Source organism: Aotus nancymaae, unplaced genomic scaffold, assembly GCF_030222135.1.
Source record: "Aotus nancymaae isolate 86718 unplaced genomic scaffold, 86718_ANA_hifiasm-v0.15.2.pri h1tg000049l, whole genome shotgun sequence".
In the NCBI taxonomy this organism is placed as follows: Eukaryota; Metazoa; Chordata; class Mammalia; order Primates; family Aotidae; genus Aotus; species Aotus nancymaae.
Window position 1 is genome coordinate 15,855,329 of NW_026988463.1, and position 12,393 is coordinate 15,867,721.

General features: G+C 49.2%; 1 protein-coding gene across 4 annotated transcripts in view; it reads left to right on the forward strand.

Moving 5' to 3' along the window:
• Window positions 1-1,179: 1,179 nt before the first annotated feature.
• Window positions 1,180-12,393, forward strand: part of LOC135269036 (Golgi apparatus membrane protein TVP23 homolog A-like) — a 50,695-nt gene continuing 39,481 nt past the window's right edge. For all 4 annotated transcript variants that reach the window (XM_064362521.1, XM_064362524.1, XM_064362523.1 and 1 more), the window contains exons 1-2: window positions 1,180-1,232; window positions 1,552-1,631. In XM_064362521.1, the coding sequence (XP_064218591.1) occupies window positions 1,224-1,232; window positions 1,552-1,631 (89 nt within the window). In that variant the 5' untranslated portion in view covers window positions 1,180-1,223. The remainder of the gene's footprint in view (window positions 1,233-1,551; window positions 1,632-12,393) is intronic.

Here is a 12,393-nt window from a genome sequence, read left to right on the forward strand (position 1 = left end):
ATGAGGCAGCTCCTGCCTCCGTCTCCACCCACGGAGGCCAGAAGTGGGGAAAATGTGTCAGGGGCTTGTGGCCCAGGAGCCTTCTTTGGGGGTGACCAGCGGCCTTGGTATCTTGATGCTTAGCCCTCTGCCTGTGGGTGGGGGATCAGGACAGGGAGAGGGCACGCAGGAGAGGAGAGTCACTGTGTCCTGGGCCAGGAAAGACCCTCAGGTGACAAGTTTTCTTTCCTGGGAGATACCAAGGAAGACTTTCAGATCAAGAAACACTACTATTACTGTCAATAATAATAATTTTGTGCTGAATTAAGTGCCTGGCACAGAGACGGATGCAGATCTCCCTGTGGTTCTGAAGCTGTGGCTGCAGCAGCGTCCTCTCTTAAAAGGCAAATGAGGCCAGGTGTGGTGGCTCACTCCTGTAATCCTAGCACTTTGGGAGGCCAAGGCAGGGGGATGGCGTGTACCTAGGTGTTGAAGACCAGCCTGGGCAACATAATGAGACCCTCCTCTCTACAAAAAAAACAAAAAATTAGCCAGGTGTGGTGGTGCAACCTGTGGTCCCAGCTATTCGCGAGGCTGAGGTGGGAGGATTGCTTGAGCTCAAGAGTTTGAGGCCACGGTGAGCTATGATGGCACGACTGCCCTCCAGCCCGGCTGGCAGAGAGAGGCCCTGTTTCTGGGTGTGGGGGCGGAGGGGCGAGGGAAGGCAGATTCTGTGGCCCCACTCCAGGTCTTCCACATCCCCTGGGCCGGAACTGAGAATCTGCTTTTCACAAGGGTCCTAGGAATTTCATTCCGCGCGGAGACTGTCGGGAAACACCGACAGCCCTGAATGCCGCTGCCCACCACGGACAGTCATTCACTGCCTTATCAATCACTCCATCCACGTCTACGCACCGTGCACACCTTGCGCCGACGCACCCCCTCGCTCCTCCCACTCCTCCCAGTATCTCTGTCAGCTGTTCCTGACGCCGCTTTCTGGCCGGGGCGAGTCCTCCCCGGGCCGAGCCCCCTCCCCAGCCCGCGACTGCGCCCTGGGCCCCGAGCGTCCCGCCCCGCCCCCACCACGGATCCTGCGCCCAGGCGGCCCCGTGGGGCGCCGGCCCCGACCCTCCGCGTCCACCTCACGCTGCCCGCAGCCGCCCACCCGGCATCCGAGCCTTTCGGCGGCGACGGGCGGAGCTGGAGCCCCGGGCCTGGACGCCAGGTGGGCTCCTGGGACGGTGATGAAGCAGGTAGGGCCGCGGGGATGCTGGGGCTGGAGGTGGGGCGGGGACGGGAGGAGCCTGCGGGAGCGCTGGAGAAGCCCTGAGAGGAGGGACGCGCCGGGGCCTGGGGCTGGGCTGCTTGAGGCTGGGTGGTTGGGAGGGGTGGGGAGGGCTTTGCCACGGCGGCCGCAGCGGAGGGGCCGGGCCAGCTCCGAGGGTCCACTTAGGAGCCCAGCTTCGTGCTAGTGGAGTCCAGGCCCAGGAGGACAGGGCGGGTGGCCTGGGCGGGTAGGGTGGGGGTGTGCGCCGTGCCCCGGCCTGCCACCTGCCCTTGCTGTCCCCCCAGGCCCTGGTGGACGATACGGAGGATGTGTCCCTGGACTTTGGGAACGAGGAGGAGCTGGCCTTTAGGAAAGCCAAGATCAGGTGTGTTGGGATAGAGCTTGGGGCCGGCGTCCCCCAAAGCTGCAAATTCATTCATTTAGTCATTTATTCAAATAATATATTGAGCACCTACTGTGTGCCAGGCCTAGGGCTGGGGACACATCTGTGGGGACACATCCCTGCCCTCCGGGATCCTGCACTGGGGGAGGGAGGAAGAAGGGATGGCGCTCACATTGAACAGGCAAACAGAGAGATTGATGAGATAATTGAATGTGAGAAGAAAATCAGACCTGTGATGAAAGAGAAGGTAACTAGGGGAGGCCACTTGCCTTCCTGCAGCCATGGAGGGCCTCTCTGAGGAGGTGGCATTTGAGCTGAGACCTGAATGATGAGAAGCAGCCAGCCATGGGAGACTCCAGGGGAAGAGTGTTCCAAGCTGAGGGAACAGCAAGTGCAAAGGCCCTGGGGCTGTGTTGGAAGATCAGAGAAAGGCCACTGAGGCTAGAGGGTAGCAGGCTTGGCAAGGGGCTGGACAAGTGGCAGAGGGCTTGGAGTTTTTTTCTAATCCCCGCTGAGTCTAGTTAGACAGACTAGTCCTGGGTCAAGTCACTTACCTGCCTGAGACCCCCTAGTATCTCAGAAGTTGGCAGGACCAAGGCATGAGGCATGACCAGGGAACATGGTTGCAGATAGCCCAGGCAGCAGCCACTTCTAGAAATGACCAGTGAACATGGTTGCTGATGGCCCAGGTGGCAGCCACTTCTAGAAACACCCACGGCTCAGCCTCACTCTCCTTCCAGCTATCAGAGCCAGCAGGCATGTGGCAGGCCCTGGCACCTAAATGCCATTCCTTGTAAAGTCTTTTCTTAAAATCAAGCTCTGATTCAAACGTAACAAACTTCAGAAAGGAATAGACTGTATTAGTTTCCTGTGGCCGCTAGCAGAAATTACCATTATCATCGTGGCTTAAGACAAAAGAAGTTTATTCTCCTGCAGTTCTGGAGGCCAGAAATCAGAGTCAGTTTTCCTGGGCTGAAACCAAGGTGGCAGCCGGGCCACACTGCCATCAGAACTAGGGGGAAATCCGTCCTTTGCCTTTTCCGGCTTTCGGTGGCTGCTGGCATTCTGTGGCTTGCGGCCTGTTTCTCCACAGTTACAGTATCTTCAGATTTCTCTCTGCTCTGTAGTCAAGTGACTGTGTGCGTGCGTGTGTGTGTGTGAAGTTTCCCTGTGCCTCTTTCTTTTAAGGACTGTTGTGATGGCATTTAGGTTCCACCCAGATAATCTAGGATAACCTTTGCATCTCAGGATCCTTAATTATAGGCTGAGTGCAGTGGCCCATGCCTGTAATCCTAGCATTTTGGGAAGCCAAGGCGGGCAGATCACTAGAGGTCAGAAGTTTGCAGCCAACATGGCGAAACTCTGTCTCTACCAAAAAATACAAAAATTAGCTGGGTAGAGTGGCATGCACCTGTAATCCCAGCCACTCGGGTGGCTAAGGAAGGAGAATCGCTTGAACCCAGGTGGCAGAGGCTGCAATGAGCTGAGTTCACACCACTATACTCTAGCCTGGGTGCAGAGTGAGACCCTGTCTCAAAAAACACAAAAAGTCTTAATTAAATTACATCTGCAAAGTTCCTTTTGTCATTTAAGGTAGCCATCACAATTTCTGAGGATTAGAACCTCGTTTTCTTTTCTTTTTTTTGAGATAGGGTTTTGCTCTGTTGCTGAGGCTAGAGTGCAGTGGTACAGTCACGGCTCACTGGAACCTCAAACTTTTGGGTTCAAGTGATCCTCCTTCCTCAGCCTCCCAAGCAGCTAGGACTACAGGTGTTGCCACCACGCCCGGCTGATTTTTTAAAAATTTAATTTGGTAGAGATGGGGTCTTGCTATGTTGTCCAGGCTGATCTGGAACTCTCGGCCTTAAGTGCTCTTCCTGCATCAGCCTCTCCTAGCCCTGGGATTACAGGCATGAGGAGGAGGTAACAGCTAAGCTGGGACCCATAGGTGGGGTGGGAGTTAGTTAGGCTGGGAAGGGTAGATACACCATGGGGAGGCTTGGAGGTAAGGTTATGAGTTTAGGGTGGTTCCCTGTGGCTCAAGACCCAGGTACGGGGGAGTGGCCTAAGTAGAGGTTGAGGCCAGACCCTGGAACACTCGGCAACCAAGCTCCAAGTTCTGGAGGTGCATCATCCACGGAACCTTCTACGAGGATAGGGCTCTGCCTTTATTTGTGCTGTGCAGCATGGTGGACCAGCCACCTGTGGTGGTTGAATATCTGAAATGTGGCCAGGGTGACTGAGGGACAGATGTTTTGATATTATTTACTTTTAATGAATTCGAATGTAAATAGCCACATGTGGCTGTGGCATTGGGCAATGCAGTTCTAGAGTTTGGTCACCATGGAAGGATTTCGCTCAGGGCAGTGATGTGATCAGGATTGCGGGATGGAGGCCGGATTGTTGGGGTGGAAGGAGGATAGGAGATCAGACCAATGCACTGGCAGGGATGATGGAGAAAAGGGGCCCAGAGGCACAGGGGAGGTAGAATCAGCCTGCGTTGCTGCTGGTTAAGACATGGAATGAGGACAGGGATCGTCAGGGTGATGCTTAGGTGCTAGTCTGGTGACTTAGGTGAAGAAGCACTTCTGGGGGAAAGATGCTGAGCTTAGAGTGGCCCTTGTTAGGCTGTGTTGGAACATTCTAGTACCAGTGGACAGCTGGGAGGAGAGGCCAGGAGCTCCAGAGGTCATCAGGGCTGCAATTAGAGATCTGGGAGGCAGCAGCTCATGCATCCAGGTGGGGATGTTTGCGAACCACCCATCCCAGGATCCTCGGTGTGCCTAATGCAGATTCCTGGCTCTAGCCCTGGACTTATTTAACCTCCCAAAGTGCTGGGATTACAGGCGTGAGCCACTGCGCCTGGCCTACTTTTTTTTCAACTTTAAAAAAAATTGTGATTAAAAAAATCCCATAGCATAAAATTCCATCTTAGTCATTTTAAATTAACAGTTCAGTAGTTTAAGTAGAGTCACGTTGCTGTGAAAAAGAACGTATTCATCTTGCAAAACTGAAACCCTGTACCGTTAAACAACTCTCCTCCGCCAGCCCCTGGTAAACGCCATTCTCCTTTCTGTCTGTATGGATTTGACTACTCTAGGGACCCCATCAAAGTAGAATCATACAGCATTTGTCCTTGTATGACTGGCTTCTTCACTTAGCATAATGATGTTGTTCATCTGTGTTGCAAAATCTCCCAGAATTTCCTTCCTTTTTAAGGCTGGATAATAATTCCATGGTGTGAATAAACCATGCTTTGTTTATCCATTTATCCACCTGGGTTGTACCTCTTGCTGTTGTGAGTAGTACTGGAATGAACATGGGTAGGCAAGTCTCTCTTTGAGACTCTGTTTTCAATTATTTTGGCTATGTACCCAAAAGTGGGATTGCTAGATCCTATGGTAGTTCTATTTTTAATTTTTTGAGGAACCTCCATACTGTTTTCCATGTCAGTTTCGCTATTTTGGAATCTCACGAACAGCGTACAAGAGTTCCAGTGTCTCCGCAGCCTTGCCGACGTTGTTACTGTCTGTGTTTCTGATAGTAACCACCTTGTGGGTGTGATAACTGTGTTATTTCATTGTGGTTTATGTTGGCATCCCCCTAGTAGTTAATGATGCTGAACATTTTTTCATGTGCTACGTGTCCATTTGTATATCATTTCTGGAGAAATATCTATTCAAATCTTTTGCCCATTTTTGAGTCGGGTTATTGGAGTTTTGTTGTTGAGTTCTTTATCTCTTCTGGATATTAATATTTTCTCTTATTCTGTAGGCTGCCCTCTTTCTGTTGATTGTGTCTTCTGATGCACAAAAGATTTTAGGTTTAACGTAGTTCCATTTGTCTGTTTGTACTTTTGTTTCCTTTGCTTTGTGTGTGTGTGTGTGTGTGTGTGTCTGTTTAATATAATTCATGGCGGGGCACTGTGGCTCATGCCTATAATTCCAGCACTTTGAGAGGCTGAGGCAGGTGGATTGCTTGAGGCCAGGAGTTTGGGAGCAGCCTGGGCAACATGGCAAAACCCCATATCTACAACAAATACAAAAAGCGACCAGACATGGTGACACACACCTGTAGTCCCAGCCACGTGGGAGGCTGAGGTAGGAAGGTTGCTTTAGCCTGGGAGGTTGAGGCTGCGGTGAGCCATTATCAAACCACTGCGCTCTAGCCTGGGTGACAGAGCAAGACCCTGTCTCAAAAAAACAAAAGAAACAAATACAAAGAAACAGAATTCACATTCCACCGATTAACTCTTTAAAAGTGTACGATTCAGTGTGGTTTTTGTGCATTCACAAGGTTATACATCCATCACCACTATCTAGTTCCAGAAGTTCTTCACTGCCCCAAATGGGAGTCCTGTACCCATTAAACAGTCCTTACCCATTTTCCGCTTCCTCAACCCCCGGGAACCACTAATCTACTTTCTGTTTTTTTCGGACATTTCATGTAAATGAAATCTGGGTTAGTCAGGGATCTCCAAAGAAACAAAACCAATAGGATATCTATAAATATGTAGAAAGAGATTTCCTATGAGGGATTCATTCATGCAATTAGGGAGGCTGAGAAGTCCCACGATCTGCCATCCACAAGCAGCAGGCTCAGGAACGCTGGTGGTGTAATACCCACCCTAGCCCGAAGGCCTGGGAACTAGGGGAGCCTACAGTGTCTCCAGCTGAATCTGAAAGCTCCAGAACAGAGGGACCAGCATGTGAGTCCTGGTCTGAGTACAAAGGCCCCAAAACCAGGAGGTATGATATCTGAGAGCAGATGAGGACGGATATCCCAGCTCAAGCAGGAAGGGGAAATTGCCTCTTCCTTTCTTTGTTGTATTCAGGCCCTCAAAGGATTGGATAATGCGCATCCAGATTGAGAAGGGTGGGTCTTCTTTTTTCTTTTTTTTTGAGACAGGATCTTTCTCTGTCACCCAGGCTGGAATGCCATGGTGTGATTTCAACTCACTGCAGCCTCCACCTCCTGGGTTCAATTGATCCTCCTGCCTCAGTCTCCTCAGTAGCTGGAACTACAGGCATGAACCACCATGCCTGGCTAATTTTTCTATTTTTTTGTAGAGATGGGGTCTCACTCTGTTGCCCAGGCTGGTCTTGAGCTCCTGAGCTCAAGTGATCCTCCCACCTTGGCCTCTCAAAGTGCTGTGATTACAGCCATGAGCCACTGCATGAGGGTGAATCTTCTTTTCTCAGTCTACCAATTCAAATGCTAATTTTTGCCCCAGAAACACCTTCACAGATGCAGATGCGATCTGGGCATGCCTTAGCCCAGTCTAGAGGACACATGTTTTGTACAGTATGTGGCTTTTTGTCTGGCTTCTTTCACTTAGCATATTTTCCAGGTTCATCCCTGTTTTGGTATTTGTCATTATTTTGTGACATGGTAATTGCCCTATAAACTGCATACCTCGACCATACCTTGGCTTTCCATTGAAACTGCTCTCTGTAACCCTAATGTGACAGGCAAGCAGTCCAAACCAACGCCATTTTGGCTCCTGCATTTTAAGAAAAACTAAGACTTGTAATAAGTAAGTAAGGTCTGTAATTTCCACCCTACTCACACAGTGTGCAAACTAACACTTATCTTGACTTCTGTGAACCATTTAAGTAACAATTGGAATGTCCAAAGTCCCCTGGCCCTCTGAATGTCCAAAGCCCCTCACCCTCACCCCTGCCCAGGAGGTGGTTTATGGGCATAAAAGGTCTTGACACCCTCCTTTTGGAGCCATAGGTTAGAGAGATGCCAGTCCTCCATGGCCGCTGGCAATAAAGACCCTGTAATTTGGCCTAGTCTCTGTCTCGGTGGTAATTTTGCACTCGCTCGGTTACAACAATTTCATTCTTTTTGCTGGTCAAATAATCATCCATTGTGTGGACACACCACATTTTATCCATTCATAAGTTGATGGGCATTTGAGTTGTTTCTGCTTTCCTGTTGTTATGAATAATGTTGCTATGAATGTTTATGTACATGCTTTTTTGGGCATACATTTTTGGTTCTCTTGGGCATATACCTAGGAGCGGAATTGCTGGGCCATATGGTAACTCTGTTTTAGCCATGCCATGTTGCAGATCAACTGTGAGTGAGTGTTGTGGGTTTCCAGCTGCCTTGGGGTGCAGGAGGAGCCTGGGCTTTAAGTCAGACAGACCTGGACCTTGATCCTACCATACCCTAGCCAAGTGACTGCACGCCCACAGTACAGTTCTGGACCCCAGCTGGCAGATGCAAATAGGCTTCAATATAAAACGTGTTTCCTCAGCTCTATAGGAAGGCACAGGTAGAGCGTCTTCAGCTCATTGGGAGATCTAGCCCCTGTCCCCACATAGCTTCTTTTCCTCTATCACTACAGGATCATGTCTCGTTGCCACAGGCGAGAGCCAAAGTACCATGGGTCACCTTGAATCATAGAAGCTGTAGCCTCTGTTTCCCACCAACCTGTTCTATGACTCTGTTTACCCAGACCCAAGGCCTGCTGGCCAACTCAGTCCCTCCAGTGCAGGGGTAGTGGTTGGCAGATACAACAGTCCTGGTGGAGCCTCTATGCTATGGGGAGGCCAGTGTCATTGCCAGGCAGGCCCCCATCAGCCCAGGCCTGATGCTAACCCTAGACTCACAGTGACCTTGAACTTGTACAGTGACCATGGTACCTTTGGGGTCTCCAGTTTTCTCTCCTGTAAATGGGGATGATGGTGGCTGTATGGTAAGGTTGTAAAAACGATTAAATGAGGTGAACAATGTGTTTAGGGGGCCTGGCAGAGCTCCTGATGCCACTTGTGGGCTTTGTAAGTGGTACCTGTTATTCTGATCATGAGTGTGACTTCCACATCCTGGGCTGGGCAGAGGCAAGTTCTCAGCTGGCCTGGGACATCACGCTGGGGTTCTCCCTGGAGCTGGAAATGGTCCTTCCTATGGGAAGTTATTTTATGCTTTCAAGGCACTGTTTTCACAGAATTCCTCTGAACCCAAATGTCATGGGCTCCCATGAATTCTCACGCAAAGCAGGAGAGTCTCTTCCTGCCACAGACAGATTTCTTAGATCTGATTTTAGTTTCAGTTGTCACAGCTGGTTTGTTTGCAGGGTTTGGCCAGTGTTTCTTTTTCTTTTGGGGAGTTGTAGGGGGATAGGGTCTTGCTCTGTTGCCCAGGCTGGAGTGCAGTGGTGTAATCCTGGCTCACTGCAGCCTCAACCCCCTGAGCTCAAGCAATCCTCTCTTCTAAGCCCCCTCAGTAGCTGGAAATACAAGCATGCACCACCACACCCTGCTAAATTTTTTTTAAGTTTTATTTTTTGCAGAGACAGGGTCTCAAACTCCTGGCCTCAAGTGATTGTCCGCCTTGGCTTCCCGAACTGCTGGGATTAAAGGTGTGAGCCACTGCGCCCAGCCTGATTAGTATTTCTTGGTTGGCCCTTGTTTAGTCTAGAAAATGTCATATTAAGAAGATCATTGTCCTGTGGTCTCAGACACTACAGGAAGTCACATGTTAGTGGGCCCATGTCTTCAGGCAAACATGTGAGATAAAAACTACCCCTGAAAATCCCTAACTAGCCCATTAAGTAAGTTTTGTCTTTCAAGAAGTCTTCAGCAATCACTTTATCTGCCCTTGGATACAATAGCAATCCTGCACATAAGCCCCAGGTGAAATTGTCGGCTGCTTTTTGGGAGGAAGTTATGTTGAATGAAAAATAACAATAGCAAACACTTCCCTAGTGCTTATTACATGCAAACACTATTCTGGGCATTTTATTTAGCAGACTTCATTTCATGTGCATTTCAAACCTAGGCGCAATTATTTTCTCAGAGTCAAGGTTAAAAAGACTGAGGCTGAGAGAGACAGTTGAGTGAGTTGCTTAATGTGACACACCTGTTCACTTCAATGAGGGGATTTGAGCCTGACACAGTGGCGGGTGCACCTGTAATGCCAGTTACTAGGGAGGCTGAGGTGGGAGGATGGATTTAGTCCAGGAGTCTGAGTCCAGCCTGGACAACACAGCAAGACCCCACCATTAAAAAGAAAAAAAGAGGAGATTTGAACCCTTGGAATCTGGCTCTAGATTCCATATCTTATATTACACTGTAGGCAGATACTCACAGGGTGAGGCACTCGGGTGAGTTTTGCTGTGAGAACAGCAGATTCAGGGCTTCCGTCTTAGGCTTACCCTGGGGCGTACCTTATATTTTCCTCATGTAAATACTAATGCAGAATTGACCCCACTCTTTAGGGCAGCTTCCCAGCCTCGACACTATGGATGTTTGAGGCAGATCATTCTGTGTTGTGGGGGCTGTCCGTGCATGATGGGATGCTGGGCAGCAGCCCTGGCCCACCCACTACATGCCAGTAGCTTCCCATCCCTCAGTTCTGACAACCTAAAATATCTCCTGATGTTGTCAAGTGTCCCCTAGCAGCCAGATTCCCCTGGTTGAGATCTCTGATGTAGATTATTCTCTGTCTGGGTTTGGATTTGGATCAGTGAAATTCGTATGTGAGGGAAGTCAATGCACCTCCTTTTTTTTTTTTTTTTTTTTAGATGGAATTTCGCTCTTGTTGCCCAGGCTGGAGTGCAGTGGTGCGATCTCAACTCACCGCAACCTCTGCCTCCTGAGTTCAAGTGATTCTCCTGCCTCAGCCTCCTGAGTAGCTGGGATTACAGGCATGCACCACCACGCTCGGCTAATTTTTTGTATGTTTAGTAGAGACAGGGTTTCACCATGTTGTTTAGGCTGGCCTTGAACTCCTGACCTTGTGGTCCGCCCCCCTCAGCCTGAGCCACTGCGCCTGGCCTCAAAGCACCTCCTAACACTTCTGTGTGTGACATTGACTCAAGGGAAGCCGGAGGTGTTGGGGGCAAGGAAGGAGAGGGCACAGGCGATGGTTTTGATGACCCCTTGGTCGGCACTCATCCTCTGAAATCAACTTGAGCACATCTCTAATTGCTGCCCACACACAGACATGCACACAGCACATTGTGCTCCCACACGCTAAGGAGAAGACTTTTAATTTTTCTTTGTTGATATTCTAGGAGTTCTGCTTACCTCAATAAGTGAGGACCCCTTATCCAGACCCCGGTCCCCTGAGCCTTTGGGGAACAAGTTATATTGTCACCAACTCTTTAAAATCGATTTCGAAATTATAGAAATGTGACACATAAGCTGGTCCCACCAAAAGCTGCTGGTTGAATTTTAAAGAAGGTCCATGATTACCAAGGAAAATAACCCGCAAAATGAAGGAACTAGACAAATTTCAGTTCTCTTTGATTAGGGCATGGCATTACATATTTTGAAATTAACTTCTTACATCTAAGGCAGCTTAACTTCCTCTTATTTATATTTCTTGTTCACATGAAATTATTGCATGAGCTGTGCCCACAATAAAATCACTGAAGGGCCAGGCACGGTGGCTTCTGTCTGTAATCCTAGCACTTTGGGAGGCTGAGACGTGTGGGTTGCCTGAGCTCAACAGTTCGAGACTAGCCTGGGCAACATGGTGAAACCCCATCTCTACTAAAATACAAAAAATCAGCTTGATGTGGTGGCAGGTGCCTGTAATCCCAGCTGCTCAGGAGGTTGAGGCACTACAATTGCTTGAACCCAGGCAGTGGAAGTTGCAGTGAGCTGAGATTGTGCCACTGCTTGCCAGCCTGTGTGACAAAACAAAACTCTGTCTCAAAAATAAATAAATAAAATAAAATCACTGAAAGGTGATTTCTGTTGACTGTGACCCGCATAATCTGGGAAGGCATTTGGGGAAAGACAGAGGACATGGGGCAGGTTATTTGATGCTTCATCTTGGACAGCAGCTTGACTGCATGAATCTGGACTATTTAGTACTTTCATTTTTTATTATTGCTTTCTTTTTTCATCAGCGTCCTTCAGGGAACTCCAGTGAACCAAAAGCTGACACTTCAGGGTCTCAGGCTCAATACCTGAGGATGCTGGCTCAGTAGGTGTAGAAATAGGTGTCAGAGGGCCGGGCGCTGTGGTTCACAACTGTAATCCCAGCACTTTGGGAGGCTGAAGTGGGTGGATTACCTGAGTTCAGGAGTTCGAGACCAGCCTGACCAGCATGGTGAAACCTCGTCTCTATTAAAAATACAAAAAAATTAGCTGAGCGTGGTGGCGGATGTCTGTAATCCCAGCTACTTGGGAGGCTGAGGCAGGATAATCGTTTGAACCCAGGAGGCAGAGGTTGCGGTGAGCCGAGATCGTGCCATTGCACTCCAGCCTGGGCGACAAGAGCAAGACTCCATCTCAAAAAAAATAAAATAAAAAAAGAAATGGGTGTCAGAGGCTCCTGTGATGCTGACATGCCCTGCACAGCTGGGAGTAGTTTTCTAGTTGTTCATATCTGGATAAGTAGCTTACACTGGTTTATGTCTGTGTATATGTGTGTGGGTGTTCACCTTCAGTAGGGAGGAAGCAGTTGTTGATGCATTGATACAATGCTTAGCTCTGAGCTCTGTATTTTTTTTTTTTTTAAGCTGAAGTCTTGCTCTGTTGCCAGGCTGGAGTACAGTGGCATGATCTTGGCTCACTGCAACCTCCGCCTCCTGGGGTCAAATGATTCTCCTGACTCAGCCTCCCAAGTAGCTGGGACTATAGGCGTGCGCCACCACACCCAGCTAATTTTTGTATTTTTAGTAGAGACGGGGGTTTCACCACGTTGGCCAGAATGGTCTTGAACTCCTGACCTCGTAATCCACCCACCTCGTTCTCTCAAAGTGCTGGGATTACAGGTG